Here is a 27,999-nt window from a genome sequence, read left to right as displayed (position 1 = left end):
ACACCCACTATAAACCTAAACCAACTTGTTTCCCCATGGAGTTCACTGTCAGAAACACCAACCTAGCCCGGTTCTGAAGGAAAACATGCATTGGGCAGTTGGAGGGCTGCTGTGGTATCACCTTTCATGGGCAATCAGAGAGATTTTCAAGGGCAGTGTTCATTCTATACATCTTCCACTTCCCACTAGGGTTTCAGAATCCCACCCACTGCATTTGCTGCATTCTCTTGTCTGCCCATCCCGACCCAGACAAAAGCCACCTGATGAATGTCGACAGAGGTCACAAATGTCCTGGTCCCCTGGAACCTGTAAGGCATTATTCCAGGGGGCCTGGATCCAAACAGCTTCAGCCTATTAGTGATGAAAAACGCACCACTGACCCTCAGTGGGCTCTCTGTGAGGACAGCTGCAGGGCAGGGCAGAACGCTGCGCTTCTGTACTTTAGTCTGCAGCCATAAAGCAACCTGGAATTAAACCCACACTCATGACACATCAGAAACGACATTTTAATAACTGACTTCTCTTAACCACCAAGTTGTAAGATCTTTGGCAACTCATTCTAAGGAAAACTGTCCCCCCCAAAAATGAAGGACTAGTTCACTATACTTTGAATTCAGAGTGAATGACCCAAAATTGGCTATTACAACTCACCAAGTGTTTCAAAGAAACTGTGGAGAAAAGGAAGTACAAACTCTCTACTGATTCACTGAATATTTCATATTTGGCTATTCATTCTTGAGTTGGTTCTCAAAGTAAATGGCTTTGATTAAATTCAACACACTTAGGATCAAGACCAATTTACAGTCAGTTGTGTGTTTTGGTCTGGCATCTTAAAATGTAATGGCAGTTATCAGAACTTTCCAGAGAAAAGATCAGGCAATTTTTCATTGATTTAAGTCTGTCAAAGTGGTAGAAGGCTCAGAGGAATGCCCCTGCACTGAGCTTTTGGATGACTCATTAAGGATCCAGTCAGACTGAAGTGATGCTCTCAATCACCCAGATGCCACTAGAAAACACTTTATATATAGGACTTAAATAAACTGTTCCCAACTCATGCATATTACTTCTATGCTTGCTCAAAAGAAATCAGAACCAAGTTAAAAGCTCCTTCCTCCAGAACCACTTCTTGGTTTCCCTTCCAGCTCAAGAGGTGCCTTCCTCTTTTTCCAAACCCCCTGGTATGAGGTACATGTCTTATTTTCTCAGTTAAATTGTAGGTACCTGGAAAGCAGACTCCATGGCCAGTTGAATCTTATACCCTCTCCCTTCCCATCAAGAGCAGCTCCTAGCCCAGTACCTTACAAAGAATACAAGCTCTGTAAGTGTCTGGGAATGAATAAGTGAATGAATGAAAGCTCATCTGATTCTGTTCTTTTTCTTGCTGCAGACCCCAAAGTCCAGTTCTTCGCTAAAAACTAGTTCGTCTTTCAAATACATTGAGGTTGATATCCACTTTTCAAGGGGTCATTCGCAGTAATTCTTGGTAATGAACTTGACTTGGACTGATAATAATTTAGAAAGTTTATCTATAGCTCTTTAAATGTGGTCTTCTTGGAAAATATTAACCAGGCATTTACTTCCTCTTTGAGAGCTAAATAATTTCACTTAATAGCATCTATGGCTGTCAGAACTCTGGCAGACTTTGTAAAAAGTATCATTTTAATTGTCCATATTAAAAATTCATCAGATGAGATTTCCTTTGTTTCGTTTCTACTACTTAAGCTTCCTACTGATACAGAAAAGGCTCTACTTTTTAAAATTATTTTTAATAGCAAGGGGTCTTTTCCTCATGATGCAAAAGCACAGTTATTGCATTTGCTAGGGGAGAAAATGCCTGTTCTTTAAAATTATACTGTATGACAACCACTTTCCGCCACCACCCCTCCCACCCAATGCCAATGGGGAACGGAAGTGGGGGAAATTCAGTCCTTTTTGCCACAGGAATGGCAAATTATCTTCCAGTACCATATTTGGCAAATTACCAAGCTTTTTCAACTTTCTTTAAAAAACAGACACAAGATGGGGTGGGCAGCAGTTTTCAAGACCTGGCATAAAGTTACCCAAGGAATTTCTTTCTCAGTATCTGCTTATTAATAAGCTAGAATATTCATTAGAGTCATCCAGGCAGTCTGGAGTAGAATGAGCCCAAACCCAAGGAATGCCATCTGCTTTTTCTTGAAAACCCTCTTCTCATTCTGCAATAGCTTGACCCATTCCCCTCTTCTGGAAAATTGAGCTTGTCAGCTCAGGGCCGGTCCTCAGTAGAAAAGAAGCCCTAATTGAACACCTCAGTTCCACCACTACCCGGAAATGGATTAGTCCCAAAAGTGGGGGTTCTTACTCCTGAAGAGGAGCTTTCTTGCCTACCTCATCTGATCAGATAATTCAGAGTTGGTTCGGGCCTTGCAAAGTACCAGAAAAATCTGCCCACGTGCCCCTGATACCACCACTTACTAGTGGCCAAGTACAGCCTAGAACACAGCCCTCCAACCAGGCTGCTGTGTACCTCCTCCCCTTTCCTGGCACTCAGAGCTCTCCCGGGGAGTGAAGTGGCAATTCTCAGCAGAGCTGGCGAGCGTTAGACATGGAGCCGACAAGAATTAGTCAGGTCCTCCACACTTGTCCTACTCTAAGTGTGGGCCATGGGGCCAGGAGCATTGGTATCATCTGCGAACCTGCTGGAAATGCAGAATCCCAGACCCCATGCCTGACCTGCTCAATAAGACTCTACCCTTGAACAATCCCCCCACAACACTCACAGGAGGCACACCAGAGTCTGAGAAGTGCTGCTTCATAGCAAGAAAAAAGACACCTTCACATTCAGAGTCAAGTTCATTCACGGCACACTGACTTCATGGCAAGCCTGGTGCTAATGGCACCTTCAGCAGCATTTACTGAGGGACACGCCTATGACCAGACCAAAGAGGACTCATCATCAAGGCTGATGGAATGATCGAGAAACAGAAACCCTGGGGCCCAGTGAGTGCCTGGTGTATCCTGGATGCTACATGGTAGATTGGTTTTATTTTGTTACCCTTCTGAAATTCTGACTTATTTGAAGACTGCTGAGCAGTGAAATGGGGGAAAGGTGGAGCAATGAAATTACTATTCACTTAAAAATCAAAGGTGCCCTCCCCACTTTTTCATGGTGGTGGTGGGGTGTCCACAGGAGCCATGGGTGCAGAGGCATAGCAGATACTTCCCATCAGGGCCAGGACGCAGGGCTGGGAGCAAGTCAGTGCTTGTTATCTGTGTCACCTTCAGATAGTTCACTCTCTGGGCCTCATCAGCTTCCTTACCTTTAAGTGGAAGTAAAAACAGAACCCATTCCATAGGCCGATTATGAGGATGAGAGGGCACTTATGAAGCCTGGCACACAGTAAGTACCCCGTCAGTGTGACCAAAGATGTGTATGATCAGTGCAGCCTAAAACCACTATTGCTCCCAGAACAATCTCCTTCCATGATTGACCTGGATATTGATCCACAGCCAATCGACTTAAAGAAACCAATACACAAAACAGACATTGAGACAAGTTTCACTCTATAAAAAGCACGGTAATTCTGGACATTAGCAAAGGGGTACCCCATCTTTCACTTCAAATTCTAATGCACACTGACTCAGACTAAGAATCCCAGGGCTTGATCAGCCCTAAGAAATGAAGAACTCAGCTTGCTGTCTTAGTCACAAGGCCTCCAGCCCTCGGCTCTCACTCCTGAGCTCACTAGCTGAATGTCTGTCCGCCCAGCAAAGCAGCTCTTAAAAGCAGAAACAGAGCAGCAGTCACTCTGCACCCTCTGCATCCTTGCCTTTTGAGGCACAGGTTGTCACTCCTCCCATGATAGCTCCCAAAGGGCAGATCTGATTTCCTTTGCCAGTTCTTTATTATTCCTTTTTCTTATTTTTATGAAAGCAGTGAAATCATATTTTGCTTCCTATCCTAGCTTCATTGTTTTAAGAAAACCATTTAAAATTAATATTGTTCCTTTTGAGAAACCAGCCTCCACCTCTCTTTTCCACATTAGACAAAATAAAAATATAAGAGTGAAATTCAATTGGGCATGTCACACTGAAAAGCATCCTCAAAGCCTTGAAAGTCATAATAAAAAAATCAAGACCAAGAGAACCAAGATGGCAGTGTGAGTAGAGCAGCGGAAATCTCCTCCCAAAACCATATTTATTTTTGAAAATACAACAAATACAACTCTTCCTAAAAGAGAGACCAGAAGACACAGGACAACAGCCAGACTACATCCACACCTGTGAGAACCCAGTGCCTGGCGAAGGGGGTAAGATACAAGCTTCAGCCAGGCAGGACCCGAGCACCCCTCACCCCAGCTCCCGGTGGGAGGAGAGGAGTCAGAGCGGGGAGGGAGAGGGAGCCCAGGACTACTAATCACCCAGCCCTAGCCATAGGCATCGGAGCGCAGGCACAGTGCGTGCATTGGGTACTGGAAACTAGGGAAACGGGACAGTAAGACCTGTGAGTGGGTCCCCGTAGCTGGCGCACCCGGGACAAAGAAAAGCGAGTGCTTTTTGAAAATCTTAAAGGGACAGGGACCCCACAGCTGGATGGAAGCACCCTGGGACACTTAGCCCAGCAGCTGCGAATCCTGGGGAACTCTGGGCACCCAAACCCCCGCAGCACAGCTCGGAGGCCCCTCACCGCAATAAACAGCCTCCCGCCTGTTCCCCCTCCAACGTGGCTCTGCCATATTGGAGCAGCAGCCCGAGGTAGGCCATGCCCACAGCAACTGCAGAGCTAAATAAACTCCACAGCGGCTGGGCAAGATTAGAAGCCCCATCTGCACGCAGCTGCCCAGCACAAGCCGCTAGAGGCCGCTGTTCTCCCAGGAGAGGAAGGCCATAAACTGGCAACAAGGGACTTTCTCTTACCCAACACATGCGCCAGCTCCCCACAAATACATCTATAGCCATGAAAAGGCAGAAGAAATTGATACAGACCAAGATCACAGAAGCAAACCCTGAGAAGGAGATAGACCTAACCAGTCTTCCTGAAAAAGAATTAAAAATAAAGTTCATAACCATGCTGATGGAGCTGCAGAGAAATACGCAAGAGCTAAGGGATGAAGTCCGGAGGGAGATTACAGATGTCCAGAGGGAGATTACAGAAATGAAACAATCTCTGGAAGGATTTATAAGCAGAATGGATAAGATGCAAGAGTCCATTGATGGAATAGAAACCAGAGAACAGGAATGCATAGAAGTTGACGCGGAGAGAGATAAAAGGATCTCCAGGAATGAAACAATATTAAGAGAATTGTGTGACCAATCCAAAAGGAACAATATCTGCATTATAGGGGTACCAGAAGAAGAAGAGAGAGAAAAAGGGATAGAAAGAGTATTTGAAGAAATAATTGCTGAAAACGTCCCCAAACTGGGGGAGGAAATAATCGATCAGACTATGGAAGTGTACAGAACTCCCAACAGAAAGGACCCAAGGAGGACAACACCAAGACACATAATAATTAAAATGGCAAAGATCAAGGACAAGGACAGAGTTTTAAAGGCAGCTAGAGAGAGGAAAAAGGTCACCTACAAAGGAAAACCCATCAGGCTATCATCAGACTTCTCAACAGAAACCTTATAGGCCAGAAGAGAATGGCATGATATATTCAATGCAATGAAAGAGAAGGGCCTTGAACCAAGAATACTGTATCCAGCATGACTATCACTTAAATATGAAGGAGGGATTAAACAATTCCCAGACAAGCAAAAGTTGAGGGAATTTGCCTTCCACAAACCACCTCTACAGGGTATTTTAGAGGGACTGCTCTAGACGGGAGCACTTCTAAGACTAAATAGATGTCACCAGAGAAAATAAAATCACAGCAAAGAAAGCAGACCAACCAAATACTAACTAAAGGCAAAAAATAAAATCAACTACCCACAAAAGCAGTTAAAGGAAGCACAAAAGAGCACAGAATAAAACAACCAACATATAAAGAACAGAGGAGGAGGAATAAGAAGGGAGAAAAATAAAGAATGACCAGACAGTGTCTAAAATAGCTCAATAAAGTGAGTTAAGTTAGACAGTAAGATACTAAAGAAGCTAACCTTAAACCTTTGGCAACCACGAATCTAAAGCCTGCAATGGCAATAAGTACATATCTTTCAATAATCACCCTAAATGTAAATGGACTGAATGCAACAATCAAAAGACACAGAATAATAGAATGGATAAAAAAGCGAGACCCATCTTTATGCTGCTTACAAGAGACTCACCTCAAACCCAAAGACTATAGGAACAAAGAAAGACTGAAGGAACAAAACAGTAGCAGAATCATAGAACCTAGGAAGAGACTAACAGTTACCAAAGGGAAAGGGACTGGGGAGAAAGGGAGGGAAGGGAGGGATAAGGGTGGGGAAAAAGAAAGGGGACACTACGATTAGCATGTATAATGTGGGGGGGGGCATGAGGAGGGCTGTGCAACACAGAGAAGACAAGTAGTGATTCTACAGCATCTTACTACGCGGATGGACAGTACTGTAATGGGGTTTGTAGGAGGCATTTGGTTAAGGGGGAACCCTAGTAAACATAATATTCTTCATGTAATTGTAGATTAATGACAACAAAATAAAAAAAAATCAAGACCAAATCAATTACAGCACTGGATTCAAGTGGATTTTGTTTTTCTTCCCCAGTAACTGAACCCACAGAACTTATGGTGGGTTTGAAATGCTCAAGTATTTCTGGAGTTTGGGGGAGGACATTCTCTGTATAGCCTTTAAAAACAATCAGTGTGTTTTCTGGCCATGTTTTCAGATTAATAGTATTAAGCTTTCAGGAGCTGCATCATCTGGGAGTGCACCTCTTCGGAGGACATGTTTTCCAGCTGAGTGTAATCCAATAAATTAAAGGAGGGGAAGGTTGTAAGATAACACTCAGCTTGCATAGTCGCGTGTGGACAGTCCCAGGAACTGTGAGCTTCTCACTGGTGGTCTAACATCCCGCCCTGCCTGTCAGAGGACAGCGGCCCTGGGAACATCATGCAGATTTCAAACACTCCTCACACCCTCGTCCCACTTCCCCTTCTCCTCCGTCCAATACACATTATTGAACGCTAAGCTAACCATCCACCCTCAAAGCCTTACCTGTCAGTTTTCTTGATCAGGATGGCCCTGAAGATGTGCTCCAGGGGTGACTTCTCCCGCTCATGGGTTGGCTGCACGAAGGGGTGCAGGGCCACCAACGAGAAGCCCTGATGGTAGAGCTCCAGGAGCTGGGCAGGCAGGTCACGCAAAGAGGCCAGCCTCACTGCTGAGGACCTCGGGAGCTCGGCTGGGAGTGGACAGAGAAGAGGCTGTTAAAGACCACCCAGACTGCCCCCTGCCCCACCCCGGCCCCCTCCCTGTGCCCGGGGAGACAGAGCTAGGTCATCTCCTGCTAACATGGGTTTGTTCTTGTCTTAACTGCTGTCTGCAAAGAGAACTTAGAAGCAGCAGGTCACTTTCCAACTCATCAGAAGGCACTGGTAATTGGATATTTTAATTCTAGAGTCAATCTGCTCAGAGATTACATGGAAAAGTCATCTCCATTCCCTCAAAAAGTAAAAAAGAAGAAAAGGAGGAGGAGGAGGAGGCAACGATGGATGGTATGTAAATACAAAACTGCCAGGCAGCAGAAGCATCATCATCAAAGTCAGAAGACAAACTGGAACAAAATGTGTGCAACACTAAAGACAAAGGTGTAGTGTCCTTAATTTGCAAAGAAATTATTCAAAAAAAAAATAGAAAAATGGGCAAAGTATATGAATGGGCAATTGCCTAAACAACATAAAAACCTAATAATATTTGAAAAAGACACTTCAATTAATTCAACACTAAAACTATGCATATCAAAACAAAGATATTTTTCACCTATCCAATTATTTTAAAATTAAGATTTAAAAAAAGTTTGAGAAAGGCAGACATGATTCAAAAGGTGCAAGTGTACACACAGTGATGTTTACACACAGCCCCCCAGGCTTTTTCCCTAGAGGCAGTCATTATCCACACATTAACAATTGCTGATGTCACACACAAGTAAATAAGTGCACATATCTCCCTCCTATTTCACACAAATGGTAGTGTAACCTTATGCACCTGGCTTTTTTCTAATGATTAACAGCATGTTTTGTCAGAGACCATTCCATGGCAGTACACAAAGCTCCTCCTCATTCTTTGTATAGGTGCATAGTGTTTTATTGTGTGATGTACCATAGATTACTCAAGCTTTAGCTTTTACAAATAAGGCTGCAATGAAAAACATCACATGATATCACAGGAGTGCATCTAAAAAAGTTAATTCCTAAATGTGGAACTGCCAGGCTAAAGATAAATGCATTGTAATATTTTCAGGTATTTCAAGATTTCCTCCATAAAGTAGTACAGATATTTACCTCCCATTAGTGATGTCCAAAGGGATTTTCCCAAGCCCTGGCTAATCTCTTAGTTAAAGAATGATCCCTGTGAGGTAGGAACTTCTATTTCTCTATTATGGAATTTGTATTTTTTCTTAATAAATATTTCATATTTAAATGCTATCTGTTGCCTTTTCTGTTAATTGCTCATAACCTTTGCCTAGTTTTCCATTGGGTTATTGGTCCTTTTTCCTATTGTTTTTTAGGAATTCTATATATATTAGGAAAGTTAGTTCTTATTTGCATTACCAGTTGCAAATATCTTTCCCCAATGTATTGTTTGTTATTTGACTTTGCATAAAGTGGATTTTATCATAAAGAATTTTTTTATGAAGTTGAATGTTTTCAATGGCTTTTGAGTTTTATGTCAGAATAGAAAGATCTAGAGATATAAAACAAATCTTTGATTTGCTGTAGTACAACAATATGATTTCAATCAAAACAATATGATTTCTTATAGTACATATTTTATTTTTTGGATGTAAATCTTTGATCCATTGGAATTTACGTAATCTGAATTTAACATCCCTCCACTACTGAGGTTTACTCATTTTTCCTCATTGATTTGAGATGCCCCTTTTATCATATATTTCTGAATATATTTAAATTTATGACTGTGATCCATTAATCTATTTTAACAATTTTAGTTTCGTATTATGCTTTCATAACTGGTCTGGCTATTTCCTGGATCTTCCTATCTTCCTGCTTATTTTTGGAATCTTCCTGTCTATTTTTATTTATTGCTTTTCCAAATGGTCTTTAAAATCAGCTCATTAAATTTATTCTCCAAAAAAAATCTTGTTGATATTTTTATTGGATCATGATCAAATTATAGCTTAAGTGAAGGAGAATGGAAATTTTTATCATGCCACAAGTTCCCATCTGAGAACATGGTATCATTCTCATTTATTTTAACTTCTTTGGGGTCTCTCAGGTGCATATTAAATTTTTCTTCACATAGATTTTGCACACTTACCAAGTTTATTACTAGTTATATTATACTTTATTGCTATTGGAACAATACATTTTTTTCTTTTTACTTCTATGATACCCTTCATGAGCAAGAATGTTGGGGAAACAAGCATGTTCATCACAGTTGGTAGGTATGAGCCTTTTTTGAGGGCAATGTGGTGTCTGCCTTCAAATTTGAAATCCTTTGTCCCACAATCCCACTACTGGGTATTATGTCTATGGCTTGACTCATAAATGTTTTTCAAGATATATGGACAAAGATAGTCACTTCAGAGTTGCTCACACAGCAAAATCCTGGAACCAAAGAGTTCTTTCTTCACTGGGGGACTAAACACTGGGGCACCCCAATGATGACTCCTAAGAACTACTTAAGAAGATTAAGGTAAATCTGTTATATGCTATGGAAATGTCTCCAAGATATGTTACAAAGTTAAGAGGCAGGGTGTCCAACAGTGTTTATAATATGACACACTTGTATAAAAAAATTAGAAGGCTAGAGAGACATGAATAAATATTTTTTCTGGAAGAAATCACAAAAATATCAGTACTGAAGAGAGGGGACTGGACTGGCATTGGAGAGAGGGGAGGATGGAAAGGTGGTATTACCTTATTTTGTAGATTAGTACTATTACCCGTAACAGAGGTCATTTGGGTGAAGGGTTTATCAATCATTTTAATTTTCTACTTTATATGTAACAACAATATTATTTAACAGTTTAAAAGGTATTTTTAAAAATATTGTGATCTGATGAACACAGGTGCAAAAATACTCAACCAAATATTAGCAAACCAAATTTTAAAAACATTGAAAGGATCATCCATCATGACCAAGTGGGATTTATTCCAGGATTGCAAGGATGGTACAATATTTGTAAATCAGTCAATATGATACACCACAATATTAACAAAAGAAGGATGAAAACCATATGATCATCTCAATAGATGCTGGAAAAGCATTTGACAAAATACAATACCCATTCATGATAAAAACTCTCAACAAAATGGGTATAGAGGGCAAGTACCTCAAGAAAATAAAGTCCATATATGGCAAACCCACAACCAACATCATACTTAATAGCGAAAGCTGAAAGTTTTTCCTCAGAGATGGGGAACAAAACAAGGATGCCCACTCTCACCACTTTTATCCAGTACTAGAAATCCTAACCACAGCAATCAGACAAGAAAAAGAGATAATAGGTATCCAAATAGGTAAGGAAGAAGGAAAAATTGTCACTATTTGCAGATGACATGATACTATATATAGAAAACCCTAAAGAATCCACCAAGTAACTGTTAGAACTAATAACTGGATTCAGCAAAGTTGCACTACACAAAATCAATATAGAGAAATCTATTGCAGTCCTATGTACTAACAATGAACTAGCAGAAAGAGAAATCAGGAAAACAACTCCATTTACAACTGCATCAAAAAGAATAAAATATCTAGGAATAAACCTAACCAAGAAGGCAAAAGACCTGTACTTGGAAAACTATAAGACACTCATGAAAGAAATTAAAGAAGACACAAATAAATGGAAATCTATTCCATGCTCAAGAATAGGAAGAATGAATATTGTCAAAATGACCATCTACCAAAATCAATTTACAAATTTAATGTAATCCTTTTCAAAACACCAATGGCATTTTTCAATGAACTAGAGCAAATAATCATAAAATTTATATGGAACCACAAAACAGCTTGAATAGCCAAAACAATCTTGAGAAAGAAGAACAAGGCTGGGAGTATGACACTCCTGGACTTCAAGTTCCACTCCAAAGCTACAGTAATAAAAAAAAACAGTGTGGTACTGGAGCAAGAACAGATGCACAGACCAATGGAACAGAATAGAGAGCCCAGATATAAACCCACACATATATGGTCAATTAATATATAACAAAGGAGGCAAGAATATACAAGGGGGAAAGAAAGTCTCTTCAAAAAATAGTGTTGGGAAAACTAGACAGCTACATGCATGAGAATTAAACTTGATCACTGTCTAACTCCATACACAAAAGTAAACTTAAGATGGGTTAAAGGCCTAAATATAAGACATGAAACCATACAACTCTTAGAAGAAAACACAGGCAAAAATCTCCTGAACATAAATATGAGCAATTTTTTTTCTGGACATGTCCCCCCAGGCAAGGGAATCAAAAGCAAAAATAAACAAGTGAGAGAGACTATGTTAAACTAAAATGCTTCTGTACAGCAGAACAAAAAGGCAACCTACTGAATGGGAGAATATGTCCATGAATTATTTATCCAATAAAGGATTTAAAAAATATATATACAAAGAACTCATATGCCACAACACCAAAAATAAAAAACAAATAACCCCATTAAAAAGTGGGCAGAGGACCTGAACAGACATTTCTTTAAAGAGGAAATTCAGATGGCCAACAGGCATATGAAAAGATGCTCCACATCTCTAATCACCAGGGAAATGCAAATCAAAACCACAATGAACTATCACCTCACACCTGTCAGAATGGCCACTATCCAAAAGACAAGAAATAACAAGTGTTGGCAAGGATGTGGAGAAAAGGGAAACCCTCTATACTGTTGGTGGGAATGTAAATTGGTGCAGCCACTATGGAAAGCATTATGGAGGTTCCTCAAAAACTAAAAATAGAAATACCATACGACCTAGTAATTCCACTCCTAGGAATTTACCCGAAGAAAACAAAATCCCTGATTTGAAAAGATATATGCATCCTATGTTTATTACCACATCATTTATAACAGTCAAGATTTGGAAGCAACCAAAGTGTCCATCAGTAGATCAGTGGATAAAGAAGTGGTAAATATACACAAGGGAATATTATCCAGACATAAAAAGGAAAGAAATCCTGCCATTTGCAACAGAACATGGGTGGACCTAGAAGGTATCATGCTAAGTGAAACAAGCCAGGCAGAGAAAGACAAATACCATATAATTTCACTTATATGTGGAATCTAAAAACAAACAAAACAAAATGAACAAAATAGAGGTAGACTCAGACACTGAGAAGTGACTGGTGGTTATGATGGAGGAGGAACTGGAGTGGGTGGGAGAAATGGGTGAAGGGAATAAAGCGGCACAAAATCTCACTGATAATATAGTCATGGGGATGAAAAGTACAGCACAGAGAATATAGTCAATAGTTTTGTGACATCTATGTTGACAGTAACTGCACAAGCTGGGGTGAGGATTTAATACCACATGTAACTGCTGAATCGCTATATTGTATATACCTGAACCAATATAGTATTGTATATCAACTGTACTTCAATAAAAAAATAAATCAAAATAAAGTTTCTAGAAAAATATAAAATACAGTAAATTGGACTCAAGGAAAAATGAATGACTTGATTAGTTTTGTAACCATGAAAAAATAAAAACAAAAATAATGCGTTATTTTAAAATACAAACTTTAAAACAAAATCTAGGGGTACTTAAGAACACTACTTAACATCAGACACCAGGGAGAGACTCTCATTTTCCATACATCATGCAAGAAATTCATAGGGGAAAAAAAATCTGTAATAATGATTCACTCTAAAACAAGTGTCCAGCATCCTGGAGAAATCTCCATAAATAACAGTGACAAATATAAGGCTGCCAGGAAAGCAGAAAACTATGTGATCTATCCCTTGAAGGTATGTTCTGGATATGCTGTTGGATGAAACACATAAAGGTGAGTCTTGGCAAAGAATGCCTAGCCCTGCCACAGCCATATTCACAAGCTGTTCCTCAGACACCCGGGCAAGGAGGCCCCATCCTGGACCCCATGCTTTAGGGCAGGGGTCCTCCAACGTGCTCCCAGGTCCAGCAGCAGCCACAGCATGAGGCAGCTCGGTAGAACTGGAGACTTTGGGGTGCCACCCCAGACCTCCCGCATCAGATTCTGGGGCTCTGAGGCCGAGCACTACTCTCCAGAGGGTTCTGCTTTGGCCCTCCTCCAACCACTGTCCTCTCCATGACCAAGGGGCCATGCATCTACGGTGTGCACCCACCTGTGGCCCACACCCTTGCCTCACACAGCCACGACCCTGGAATTCCCTGCCCTGACAGCCCCGGGCCTGCTTTGTGGCCTGTGAGGGCTTCGTCCCGGTCTATAGTATGAGTGGACGGTGCCCTCTGTGCGCACCTCCAGGCCCCAATGGGAGGGAAACCAGGGCGAGGTGAGTGAGGCGATATCACCACAGGTGCACCAGTTAAAGGGCACCAAAACCCAGGAACTGAGATAAAAAGTTGCTGCAGTATGCTAGAAAGTGAAAATTAAAGCAAAAAGTCCACAGTGAACAAAAATGAAAAGTTTTGACAAAATATTATTGATTTTTCTTTTTGCCTCAAGGTCCAGTATGGTTCAGCACCGTGCTGTTACTGATCTCAGCCTTTCTAAAAATGTTGCCCCCCCCACCCCCGTGCCTCTCCCTGGGGCTGGCCCCAGCCCAACACCTCCTCTTGCCCTGATCCCAGGCCCTGCTGTGGCAGCAGTGAGTCTATGTGGAGGCTGGACCAGCAGAACTGGAGGCAGGTTTCCTCTGCTGTCACGAGATTACACATGGCCCAGCCAAAAGGGCAAAGCCATGTGTGGCATAGATGCCTGTTATTTTATTTGAAAATCGGAAAGGACTTTGGTAAGGGGGTAAGCCTTTCCAGATGGTAATTTCATGGTATCGATCAAACCTAAAAGTAGCAAGCAGTGCTAAGAGCCCCTCTTCTTCAATAAAACTGTGGATGAAGAGCATTTGTGAATCATCAAATATGAGACCTCACACTCAGCCAGTCTCTACAGTTCAATGTTTTTTAATTGTTTCAAGTATTTCAAACCCTTACTGCTATAACAAAATAAACCTTTACGAAGATTTTGATAATTTATGTATTTGTTTCCTCTTATGCAGCATGCTGTAGTAAAAAAATAAAAGCAGTGTTCAGAAGACCTGGGATCCCCATACTAGGTACATGCCTTACTTTTGTTAATCAAGGGTACGTGGACATAGATACTCAGCATCCTCGGACAAAATGGAGACCACATGGGCCTGTCTCCATCAGAGTGCCCAATGAGATGAAGTTTGTGTCATTAAGCTCAGAACTATCATGCTCAGCGGTGCTTGCAGTGGTGCCGGGAGTCAGCCACGGACTGGTCAGCTGTGGGTGGTGATGGCCATATGGCGCTGGACTGTGAAGCTGCTCCCCATCCCCACCCACACCCCTTAACCTCCAGGCTCCCAAATCAGACCACTAGAGATACTAGTCAATCAACCACTTTAGAGTTAAATGCTTCCTGAATAAAACATAATACCTTTTAAATTTTTATCTTAAAATCTAAAGATGTATCTCCTGTCAAAACCCAGCAATTTTATGACTTTAATTTTTGGTATGTATGCTATCAAAGTAAGTTTAGCTTTATGGTTAAAAAAAACAAATAAAAATGAATCTCAACAATCTTATCACAATAAAAAAAAAAGCCAGGCTCCTATTGCAAATATGATTAAAGGCCTTAATTTCATGTTTCTATTTGAAAAATGAAACACTTGTTTTCTATTTAAAAAAAAAAGTTCTTATAAAGTGACCAATCCCCCAATATTATTGCTAGAAACATTAAGGAAGGAATGAGTGATGTGTCTGGGAGGACATCCAATTGAGCCTCTTGGTCTATTTCTCACCCCACCCATCAGAATAACCTCTCTACTGTTTTCATTTTGTAATATTTGCCTGATTTCTTTTACAAATTATGTAACCTTGGATGAGGCCTATAACCCCCACCCTGGACAGGCAATTCTGAAAAGAACCTTCCAACTTTAAAAGGCAATGATTTCATTACTTAAATTTGGAGAATAAAGCATCAGTTTAACTAAAAGTGTCATTGGGTATAACATATATTTCCATTGTGAACTGACAAAGTTCCCCCAAACCAGAACCAAATAGGAATAAGGAACATCCCCATGTGCAAGTTGGAGGAGAAATGGAAAGAGAGGAAGGAAAGAAACCTGTTGCCTGGATGGGAGGATAAAATTCCTGCTGTCCTAGGGCCTGGGCCCTCCGCTTGTCCCAGGCACCAGAGGGGATTCTGTCTGCTCTGACTGTCCCCCAGGAGGACGGGGAGTTTTCCAGGGAAAATGTAGGGAAGAGATGCCTACACAGAGGTGGGAGCAAAAAGGAGTACTTGAAAAAGTATCTCTGGTGGCGAAGGGTCCCCCTTTTCCTAGTGGCAAGCTACAAAGCAAATGGTGTGAGTTACTGCACGTTACTTCCACTTTCTGGGCTTTCATACAGACTCCACTCCAGGACTGAACTATTTAAGCCACCTCATCATTAGTTAAAATTTCTAATTATAAGTTTTCATATTCTAAAGATGAGGGACACGGGTGAGGGTGAGGCTGTCTTGGCCAATGTTACTCTCCAGTCTGAGGAAATGCCACCATTAGGGCCCAACATCCATAAGAAGGCCTCACTCTTCTCTCCAATTTCCAATCTGTCATATTCCAAAGTCTCTCTCTACAGTGATCCACCTGCAAGCCCAGGGTCCAGGCTGGGCGCCCACTTTGCTCCCATTTGGGGAGCTGTGTATTCATCCCAAGTGGGGGCTCTGTCCTACTGGGCAGGGGCTGCCTCTCATCTCATGACCTGGTAGAGGGTTTGGTGCAGATCCCAAGGCCAGCAACTGGGGTCCCTGGGGCTAGATGGATAAATAAATGAGGGACACAGCCAGGGAGAGAACAGTGAGTCCTGAAGCCCCATCTCGCCAAGGGGTGGCTTCTTGTCCTTCTGGTCTGGTTACTGCCAATGGGCACGTGGGCCCAGTGGTGCCAGAACTCATAATTCTTACCTTCAAGAAATCATTCATCTTGATTCTCATAGAAACCCTCCTAACATCACCCTTTGGCAAGTAATTCCAATTTTTTTTTCGATCCCATATGGCCCAAGGTCAGGACCTGGTAAGCTGGAGTGTGGATGGGGCATGTGGCAAATGTGGGCTCAGAGATGCCCTGTGTTCTTTCCCATCCCTGATCGTAGCACTGTCAAGTGCGGTGTGCATTCAGTCTTGTACTGAAGAGGTTGGGATTCTATGCACTCGCACATCGTCACAATGGTATCAGAGTCCTCGAGGACACATCGACAGGTATCTGACAGGCCTCTACTCCCCTTTTCCATCTGCTTCTTCCCTTTCCTACACTGACGTAGAGATGAACGAAGAGTTTAGAACCATATAGTTATATTTCAAATCCCCTGGATATCTTTTTTCTCCCTTCATTCAATTACCAATAACAGGCTTTTGATTTTTATAAGTCAAAATATAGAAAGTACTGCTGGCAAGGTAGTTTGGATGGCAGAAGAGTCCAAAGACCTTCTGAAGTAAGTGTTTTATTTTTCTTTCAGAAATAACTCCATAAAACTAAACAACCCATTACTCCAGGAGTTGAAAAAAAAAAAAGAGGGAAAGAAAGAAAGGAATGAAAGCAGGGGAAAAACATAACCCACAAAACCACATATTTCTTAACACCGCTGGGCTAAAGTAGATTTTGTTTTTCCTATGGCTACATGTTATTTAGCAGAAACATTCTGCAGCCCCATTTATTCCCTGGGAATGAAGCCCTTCGGACATCTGCACAGGAGCCAAAGCCACGTCTTTGCTACTTCGAACTTTGTTATTGGGAAGGTACCCGCTGCCAACACACTTCGCTGAACTCCGCAGCAGGCAACGGCACACTCAGCTGCCGTAGCCTCTATTATTTTTCCCAGCAACATTTGTGAACCTAATTATTCAAAGTCTGGCTTTGCTTTTCTAATTACATCTGCTAATGGATCTGTCAATACCAAGGAGCTCAACACACATGAGAGAGACCACCTCCCTCGGGTAGTTTCCCCCACAGGTGAAGCTGATGATGACACTGTAGAACCAAATTTTTTTTCTAAGTTCCTTGAAGGCTGCTATTTCTGTAACATCAGTCTGTCTTGGTTTTGCAGCAGCAGATCATAGTTAGCAAAATACTAAAATCAATCATTTTTCAATGTGGCATTTTTCATTGTATAGGTAAGGAATAGGAAGTCAGTTTTTAAAATAACATTTGCGGCCCGTGTCTTCTGTATGTGTCATTTCTAAATCTGTGGAATAAGTTAAAACTCTCACTTTAGGGCTTTCAAATTCAGATGTCTGTCATCGTCTTATCAAATTCATGTTCCTGAAATTAAAAAAAAAAACACATATCCAGACCACACCATTAAAACACTTATGCTTTTTAATTGAAGTGAGATTCATGAAACACAAAATCAACCATTTTAAAGGGAACAATTCAGTGGTGTTTGGTACATTCACAATGCTGTGCAACCATCCTCTCTATCTAGTTCTTAAACATTTTTACCTCTCCGTAGGAAACCCCACACCCATTAAGCAGCTACTCCACCCTCCCCGCCTCCCTGTGGCTCCCAGCACTAGCAATCTGCATTCGTAAGACATGATTTTTCGCACCTTAACTAAATCATGGATAAACTCAAGGGGGAAACCCCAGGAAGACTGAAAGCACTTGCTTTGGACTATAGAAGTCTAGGGTCACACAGGTCAACCAGGGAGTCACTGGCAAAGTAACAGACGCCTCATCAAATGAGTCTGTACTATGCATGGCCCAGACACAAAGGGTTGCTGAACATCAGCCCATCAGACAGCGGTGACAATGGGTGCGTATGTGCGTGTGTGCACATGTGTGTGAGCATATACATCTGTGCATGCATGCATGTGTGTGTGCCTGTGTGCATGTACACGTGTGCGTGTGTGCATGGGAGGTGGGGGAGGGGTAGTCAGCCGCTACTAGTTTGCTTGTCATTTCAAAGGGTCACGCGTAGTCACTGAACCACACACACACACATTAGACTATAAAAAAATCAGTGTCTAGGTGTTTGTAAGGACAGAACCTGAATAATTCCCATTTGCTATACCCACTGATCAAAACCAAAAGATGCCATTATTGCTCATCTTACTAGTCATCTTGTCAGAGAAGACACAGGCTAAGATATATCAAGAGAGCTTTTCAAAAAGCACCAGGCCTCATGCTGCTTAGATTTCACAGTGGGGTGCTCAAATATTAAAAGCAACCAGCTAGAAACTGAACCCTGAGTATTAATAAGATATTTCACACACTTAAAATTACTTTTTCTAGAGAAGGGAAGATGCAAAGGATCGCCAAGTTTTCAGAATATCTATCTAAACTTGTCCACACTAGATCCAAGAAGAGTTTAATATGAGTCAGAAGGGAGCTAGTTATCAATATTTTATGCCATGTTCCTACTTGAGCAAATAGCCAACATTCCTGGTAGTTCTCTTTTAATTTTGAGATTACAATAAATTGATTGCTTGGAAGACCAACAACTAATGAATATGTACAAACAATACGGAAATGAAACTGTTTAGGATGTAAATGGGACCCTATATGATGAAGTCTCATGACTTTGTGTAAAAGTAATCAGTACTGAAACTATAAATAAGGTCAGTGTGGCCACGTTCCTAGAGAAGGCATATCGAAAAAATACCGCATCTTTCCTAGGAGCTTTAGGGGAGTCTCAGTTTCAGCTAAGAGCATCATTGCTCCGATACCCTCGCATCCAGGTGTGTTGAAAGCAGAGAATCCTGCCCAAAGAGCACCTCAAATGGGTAACAGATACAGAGCCCACAAACACATTGTGATCCTGGGGTCTGTGCGGCTCCTGAGCCCCACAGATGTTCCCACCAGCCTACCATCTGGAGCAGCCCCATTAGCGCCAGGCAGACAACCAGCTCTCACAGAACAAGAAAGGACATGGTGCATTTTTCAAGTGTGAACAGACATGCACCATTTTAATCCCCAGGTGCGTGCCATGAATCCACCCACAGCAAAACAGCTCACTACACTGTGGCTCATCCATAGTATAGACTACTCAGTGGCAATTTTAAAAATGAGTTGGTGTCATATCTCTGACCTGGAGGGATATCAGTTATAGGTTGAGAAACATGTGATGCAGACTGACACATACATTGTATGTGTCCATTTTAAAAAACCAAACAAACAAGCAAAACGCCTATAAATGAGCCCAGGTCCACAGGGGCACAGAGAGGGTATGGCAGGACCCCCACAAGGTGGTTAAATCAGGGGATTGGGAATGTGGACATTGTGGAACAAGTAGAGATTATGAACTATTCTTTAACTTAATGTGCCTGCATTGCTTCATTTCAAAGGAAGAAAAACTTGAAGAGACAGAACTATACAAGAGGACAATTACAGAAGAATCCATAATTAAGTTTCTCAAGAGCCGAAGTTGGGGCCGGGATCATCCTCTGAATTTCATGGCCTAAAAAAAACCAAGAGAAGACAAAGAGAAAGACAAAGGAGGTGAGGGGAGGCTTTCTTCATCCACACCACCTAAGTATGCCCCCAGCACCTCTCTCTTTCTCCCACCCTTCCTCTCTCTTTCCCACCCCCCACACATAGCTCTCCACCTCGGTTGTCCTCAGCAATAGCCACCTGGTCAGATGTCACTGTGCCGTAAGTGTAAAATACACACCAGGTTTCAAAGACTTAGTATATAAAGAAAAGAATGTAAAATATCTACATAAGAATCTTTTTATATTGGTACCACATTGAAATGCCAATATTTTGGATATATTAGGGTTCAGTAAAACATATTATTAAAATTAATTTCTCCTGTTTCTTTTTACCTTGTTTGAATGAGGCTGCCAGAAAGCCCACACTTACACAGTGGTGCACAGTCTACTCCCAGACAGCACAGCTCTTCACCATCACTTCCCAATCATTTGTGTCACAGCATCTCATGACTTTTAATTATACCAAGAACTCATTTACTCTCTTTTCTGTCTTTTGTAGTAATAAGTTCTACCAAGCTGGGTTTATTCACCAACAAACTGGCCAAGCCTGGTGACTGGAGAAAGCTCACTAACAAGCAACATTCAATGAAGAAATTCTCCACCAGTATGGCCACGGCCCACGTCACAACTACCCATCCAAGAATGTCCAGTGCAAACTGCCACCTCCTGTGTCTCTGGGTGATGGGTAACTGTGAGGCCCCCACATACGTGGGGTCCCAAAGTAGATCAGCCATGAGACCAAGAGGAAAGAGCCATAATTGGTCCTGGAAAACCATCAGCCAATATAAAACTCAGAGGCAATGTGGAAACCTTGATTGTTTTTTTAACTGTGGTAAAATACACCTAACACAGAATTTACCATTGTAATTATTTTTAAGTATACAATTTGATGGCATTAAGGGCATTCACACTGTTGAGCAACCATCACCACCATCCATCTCCAGGAAGCCTTCTTTTAACCAGCAGCATTGGCCACACTGCCACTCACGCTTCCCCTCAGCTCCCTCAGGGAGAAGGACACCTCACCTTCACTCCGTCACCTTTCCTTCCTCTGTCCCCCTGATCTGAGTAGGAGACACAAGAGCAACAAGAAGAAAAGGAAGCTGCTAAATGTCATAGTAATGCACAAATGTGAAAACCTGCCACTGAAAAAATCAAAGGTGGATACGACAATGAACGAACGTACAGGAAGAATGTAAAAATTCCACTTCTCAGAGCTGGCCAGATAATGCCAGAACAAAGTGGGATACAAGAGGGGACTGGGAATCTTAACCCTGAGCAGTATAAAATGGAAAAAAAGAAATTTCCCAAGAAGTCTGGCACCTCAAGGGCCTAAGCACACTTCAGTTTAGCATTTACACTAGACACAGGGAATGTAATTATTTCTTTTTGTCCTGAGTTATTATCATAAGGGTCTCAACTCTATAACAGTTTCCCATTGGTATAGCAACCAAGTCTTAACTTGGGAAAAGTTTAAAAATTTTTTGAATATAACAATAAAACAGCATTATGAAAACTGTTAAAAAGCATAAAAATTCACTATATGCAAGACTAGTTTCAACAGCTAAGGACAGAACGGACACCACCCACATGGAAGCTGCAAGTTGGGTCAAAGACTCTACCCTAGACGTGCCAGCATATTTGCAGAAGTAGATGCTTCCCCCCTGCACCCCACTGTGGCAGAGGTTCACCATACAGGCAGTGGCATGGTCACACGAATGATGCTTAAGACTTACCAAATGTTCCACATATCTAACATGCATTTTAACAAATGATATTCTGAATGTGTATGACATCACAAAGGAGTCACGAAATGCTGTCAAATGAGCACAGGGCAAGACAGCTCTCCTCCTCTGAGAAAGCCTGCTGCACCTGGATTTCCAACTTTGCATGAACGGTTACTGCGTTCACACACAAACTCCCAAATTGGTACATGGAAATCAGAAATCGTACCCTCAAGTTGAGCAGCCCCGGCTGCCGCTAACCAATTTGCATGCAAAACTGTCATCAGCATTCTCCAGTTTATTTTTTGCCTCTGTAAGAGATGCGGGTCTGTGATGCCTCAGGAGGTCAAATTTAGGAGGCATTTTGGCTCCCACTGTAAAAGAAGGGTCCCTAATAGTGTCTGGGGTCTATACATGCATGTATGCCCCTCCCAGATACCTTCTCATGTATTCTGCAGAAGAGGAGAAAAACAAGAATGAGATCAAATAGAATTTTTAGGTGAGAGCAAGTGGGTCATGGGATGTTCTTCAGAATAATGAAACAGAGAAGAAATGCAGTAAAAAAAAATCTATTTATGCACAGATAAATGCCATCTATCAACAACAGTTGGCACAAGAAGGCAAAGATGGGCATTCACCACGCAGGAGAGGGGCCTCTGGGGGCTCGGCAGAGATGGCTCACTGAGGGGAGCCAGCAGGAAGCTCGGCCTTTGACGCTGCTGGTGAGGAGCGCATAGGCATCTATGTGCCTGTAGAGTGTCTTTAGAGTGTTGCAGACGTTTCTTCCCTCCCTACCTTGCTTTTTTCCTCCCTTCACATGTGGCTATTGAGCCCTTGAAATGTGGTTAATTTGAAGTGAGATGTGCTGGAAATGTAAAATGCAGGGTTTCTAAGACTTCACATTGAAAAAAAAAAAGAATTTAAAATGTCTCACTAAGAATTTATTGTTGGTTGCATATTGAAATGATAATATTTTGAGTACACTGGATTAAATAAAATGTATCACTACAACTAATCTACCTGTTTTAAATTTTTTTAATGTAACTGCTAGAAAATTTTTGATTACATTCATGGCTCACATTGTATTTCTATTGGACAGGTCTGTTGCAGAACCTTTTGTATTAAATTAGATGTATTTTATTTCAGTCCAAAAACACCTGACCTCTGCTCCGCCTTTATTAGGGTGCCGGTCTGATTCCTCACCAGGCCTCTGTTAACTACAGCTGTAGGCAAGGTCACTTCTGTCCCCAAAATAAACCTGTAATGCTGAGGAATGGGGAAAAGCTACAAAAATCTTTACGGTGTGGGATCATGTGAGTAATCTTCCCTCTAGCATATTAAATCTTTTCTTTGTACTAGCTGTCACCATTCCGAATTGGGGGGAAGAAGTAAAACTTCATTCTGCCCTCATGTTTGATTTTTTGGTCCCTGAGACCCTTAAATACGTGCCCATCGAGACTCCTGAGGACATAATCACAGCAGTGCCTGCAGTGCCCGCCTTTCTGGAGCAAGGGGTGCCCGTTTGCCCTGTCCCTACTTAGTGGGCAGGTCCGCATACCTCCGGAGTCCCACCTCAGCTGCCTGAGGCCACTGGCCAGTCAGCATCCAGGCTGAGATTATTCATATCAGAAATACTAATACTGCTTTGTGGAGTTCCTGCAAGTGCTTTGTACTGGAGTCTTCCAGATGATTCACGTTACATTCCAGGAATGCAAATTCCTCCTCACACATTTAATACCACATCCACGGGGTCCTGAGGTGTGACATAACAAAGCTGCCTCCCTTCCTGGGCTTCTCTGCCTGGTGTCCCTGGAGTGGGCTGGGGAGGTTTCACAATATTTGGATGCCCACATAACTGGGAAGAAGTGAGCCTTACTGTTACTTCGTGATAACTGCAGTGCAGTTTGTCTTAGTTCTGAATAATGCAGATCCTATGAGACAAACAGAGAACAGAAATCTGAAACTGAATTAATAGACAGCTGGTGACATATCGAATCTGGCTCAGGCAGAGAGATGGGCGGTGTTCTGGCCGAGGTTCCTGCTCTGGAGCCAGATTACCTGGGTTCAAATCCCAGTGCGTCCCTTGCTAGCTGTATGACTTTGTGTGACATATTAGCCCTTAAAGGCCTCACTTTGTCTGTGCTGGATAAAAGTATTGTCTATCCCATCAGGCTGGGATGAGGATTAGGTGATATAATGCGTGTAAAGCCCTGGAACTGGATGTGGAACCCAGAACTCTTCTGTATATGGAAGCTGCCAAAGTCATTACTATTAATGTTACTATTATTAATAACCCTAATCACACTGCCCTCCCTCAACCTGTTACCAAATGGCAGGTCTTTACGTCCGTAAGTTGACCCTTATGTCTGAAACCACCTCAACTCTACCCCAATATTCCTCAGTTTTCCCATGTGACTTTAATTTCTCAGCCTGAGCCACAGGCCCACAAAATTTTTTGGCAACCCTCTTTTATTTATTTATTTATTTTTAAAATTTTATTTTGGTATCATTAATCTACAATTACATGAAGGACATTATGTTTACTAGGCTCCTCCCTTCACCAAGTCCCCCCCACATACCCCTTCACAGTCACTGTCCATCAACATAGTAAGATGCTGTAAAATCACTACTTGTCTTCTCTGTGTTGCACAACCCTCCCCATGCCCCCCCCGACACTATACATGCTAATCGTAATGCCCCCTTTCTTTTTTTCTTTTTTTCCCACCCTTATCCCTCCCTTCCCACCCGTCCTTCCCAGTCCCTTTCCCTTTGGTAACTATTAGTCCATTCTTGGGTTCTGTGATTCTGCTGCTGTTTTGTTCCTTCAGTTTTCTTTTGTTCTTATACTCCTCATATGAGTGAAATCATTTGGTACTTGTCTTTCTCCGCCTGGCTTATTTCACTGAGCTTAATACCCTCTAGCTCCATCCATGTTGTTGCGAATGGTAGGATTTGTTTTTTTCTTATGGCTGAGTAATATTCCATTGTGTATATGTATCACATCTTCTTTATTCGGCAACCCTCTTTTAAATGCTGGTAAAACTTCTATTCATTTCTGAAGGTGAACCAAAAATGAGTCTAGAACATCAAGACTCAGGAAAATGAGTGAGGCAAGCTTTGAGGTGTGACTAACGCAGACGTGCTGTGTGCCAGGCTGTACTGCCAGCTTCGGTGCTACCACTGGCTGGGGGCTGAGGAGGAAGGGGGAGGCGTGTCCGCAGCGGGACCCAGATGCTGCAGACACAGCTTGAGAAAATGACACTACTGTCACGAGGGACCAGGAGCCAGCAAGAGAAGGGGGCACAGAAGGTGCCAGAGGCGTGCGTGAACTGCCTTCCAAAGGAAGCAGGGGAATGAAGGGAAGGATTGAGGGAAGAGACGGGGCCATGCTGCGAACACACTGAGGGCCTTTCACTCACAGCACCAGGAAAAGGCGGACCACAGGAAGGTGTCTGGGAGGAGATGTGACAGGAATACGTCACTTCTGCCCTGGCTACTTGCCGTGCATGTCCTGAATCCATCCCACGTTTATAAAGATAAATGTGCAAAGAGAAACTATTTATATGAAGAGGGCATAAACCCAGCAGCAATTTCAGCCTCTCCTCTTTTCTTCCTCACCTGCATTTCCTAATTCCTCTTCTAACTACTATTTAAAATTTCCAGCCACCTCAGGCCTGCTCTGCTTGCAACTCTACCTGGCAGCAGTCCAGGCCTAAAAAGTTTGTCCCCAGCTGGGCAAGGGAGGGGAGGCTGACCAGGGAGGGTGTGGCCACCCCCAGGCACAGCGGCAGCAGCCTCAGAACAGAAGGCCAGCGTGCCTGGGCCCCGTGCCTGCTCCCGGGAAGGATGCCCTCCCAGAACTCCCCTGCTGCAGCATGATGCTGTGTGACCTCAAGTCCACAGCAGCCTGTCCAGGCTGCATCTGCTGCATCTGTGCTACTTCAGGTGACTTCTGCAGGCAGTTAATTCAATCCAACAGCCAGGCAGGCACCGACCTGTCTCTAACCGCTCCTGAGACAGGACAGGAACTCTCAGTGCAGGCAGCATGAGAACAGAGTTTAACAAAGGCTGAAAAGACTAACCTAGTATCTATTCCACATCAATTATAGAAGGTGCTATCTTGCCTTCCCCTACCTTCTTAGGAGACCCTATTTTCAAATCTCTTTCTTTGTTCTTTTTTTACCCCATAAGAAAACACAACCAAAGGAATGGCTGGGATACAAGGGAGAGAGAGGCAGCAAGACAGGGCTTAGGTCTTTGGTTTGCAGGTGCCTGACTGACGGTGACATCCCCTGCGTGCTTGTGGCCATGGTCACTGCAAGGGCTTCTGTGACATGTGAGAGGAAATGGCATGTGGGTTGCTAGGTACAGGGTCTGTGGCACAGAAGGACGACTCAGTAGGAGACACAGAGCTGGGAGTCATGTACTGAGCACCAGTACTCATCGGGGCTGTGGGCTTGGCTAAGCTCTCGATGGGAGAGAACCTGCAGAAAGAGAGCATGCCTACAACCAACATTTCCAAACTCTTGACATTTGGTGGTACAGTAGAGACAGCCAGGTCCCCAAAGGGGGCAGTGGGGCAGCCCGGGGGGTCAGGACAAAACCAAGTCAGTGTGTGAGAGGAGCCGAGGCAAGAGGGGGCAGCAGAAGGGCTCGGGAGTGACCTCCTCTTACCAGGTGCCATATTAGCTAAAGCCCTTCATGCCGCCTAGGATGCACAGGGATGCCTCTGGGTGCTGGGTGCCCAAGGCGAGCCGGGCACCCCCCCATGCCCCCATGGTGTTCTGCTTCACCAGCAAGGTCCTAGGCTTGCCAAAAGCTAGCTGGGTACAGTCCCAAACCTGTTCATTCCAGTTGTACTGGTTATAGTGAGGATGTTCAATCAATATCACACAAACTGGAATATAAGTAGTGAACAAGAGTTGCTCCCAGGAAACCAAAGATGCCGCCAGGGAGGGCTGCTGAAAGGAATGGCTGGCCAGGCAGCTGATGGGGAGGAAGTAATAAAAGGTGAAGGAGAAAGTATTTCTAAAATGTATAATGTGTTCTTCAGATTGCTTTGTGAGATTGAAGGTCTCCTTCCATCTTAAAACATTTAAATCGAGAAGTTTAGATGGTGGATTATGGGTTTGCGCAAAAAATGACACAGATCTTTAAGCGGCATAAACATTATCACGGACTATAGCCCACCACTAAAGATGGGTGGACAAATGTATATTTTTGGGGTTTATGCTAAAATAAATGTGTGTGTGTGTGTAATTTTTTTTTTTTAATGATTCCCTGCTCAAACCAACTTCCAGCTTTTTTGATTTACTGACCAATTATGGTCTCAACTGTGACAATGACAGAGAGTCAGTGGTTGCCAAGAGGTTCAGTAGGATGAGGAATGGAAAACATCCCTGGGATTTAGAGACAGCTGTGAAGGGAGAAATGCAACCAGAGTTAGGCTGGAGACAAGTCAACTGCTGTCTGACTCATCGCTGCCCACTTCCCAACCATCTTATTCTTTTCCACATAGTGTTTTAGAACTTAACTACTGCTTTCTAATCTATTTTTATGAGAACCATGGTTTCAAAGGACTTTACAACTTAAAGATGATGAAAATGATGAGAGAAGCATTACAGAAATAATAATAACAACAATAACAAAGATAGCTAGCTTCCACTGAACATATGCTGAACACAAGACAGTGTTGCATGTGCTTTGCCTGCATCCTCGTTTACTTCTCAAACCACCCCTAAGCTATGGACTGTTCTTATCACCATTTTAAAGATGAGGAAACTATGGACAAGAGAGGTGGAGTAACTCTCCCAAGGTTGCACAGCCAGTAAGTGGTAGACTCAAGATTCAAACCCAGGCTTTCAGAGCCTATACTCTTATCCTCTACACTACAAAGCCTTCCTAATTACCTAAACCAGTCCTCTCATTTTATAGATTGCAAAATGATGTCCATGGGGATTAAACAATTTGCTACAGACATATAGCTCATAGTAAAACCAGGACTACAAAAGACCCCTGGACTCCCAATCCAGTGCTTTTTCCATCATGCCACAGAACTGTAACAAGTGCAGCAGAATCAGAATAAAATGACTCTTAGAAACCAACCCACATGGGCTCCTTGTTTCTGCATAACTGCGTGCCTCCCTGGTGCTCCGTCCAGGGCTCTATATTTTTTTAGGTTCCATATAAATAGTCAATTGCTAGGATCAGTGTTTTCCTTGAGAAGCTGATCACAGCTAGGTAAACAAAGCCTTTCCTAAAAATGTGATGTTTACCTCTTCAATGAGTTTGATAATATAATCCTGGTTATTATATACAGCAAGAATGTCTGCAACATGTTTACTGCCATGGAGTCCATGAAGGGACAACATGGAAAGGAAGAAGAGCTGTGTGGTGTTTATAAATAACCACATTAAACCACACGTGCTTAATTTCAAGTTACAATACAAGAAAATAAGCAAAGAAATGTCTAAAAGCAAATTCAATTTTCGGACTTAAATTTTAATAGTGATATTCAAAGAGATTTATAAAGTGGGGGC

The 27,999-nt window shown here is 42.5% G+C and overlaps 1 protein-coding gene across 6 annotated transcripts in view; it reads right to left on the bottom strand.

Annotated features, from left to right (window-relative positions):
• The window catches only part of RFTN1 (raftlin, lipid raft linker 1), a 197,514-nt gene that overhangs the window by 100,006 nt on the left and 69,509 nt on the right, over positions 1 to 27,999 (bottom strand). For all 6 annotated transcript variants that reach the window (XM_057492271.1, XM_036901028.2, XM_057492267.1 and 3 more), the window contains exon 3: positions 7,117 to 7,303. In XM_057492271.1, the coding sequence (XP_057348254.1) occupies positions 7,117 to 7,303 (187 nt within the window). The remainder of the gene's footprint in view (positions 1 to 7,116; positions 7,304 to 27,999) is intronic.

Source organism: Manis pentadactyla, chromosome 14 (genome assembly GCF_030020395.1).
Source record: "Manis pentadactyla isolate mManPen7 chromosome 14, mManPen7.hap1, whole genome shotgun sequence".
NCBI classification, from domain to species: Eukaryota; Metazoa; Chordata; class Mammalia; order Pholidota; family Manidae; genus Manis; species Manis pentadactyla.
Note: the sequence above shows the minus strand (reverse complement) of the source record. Positions and strands in the feature narration are given on the sequence as shown.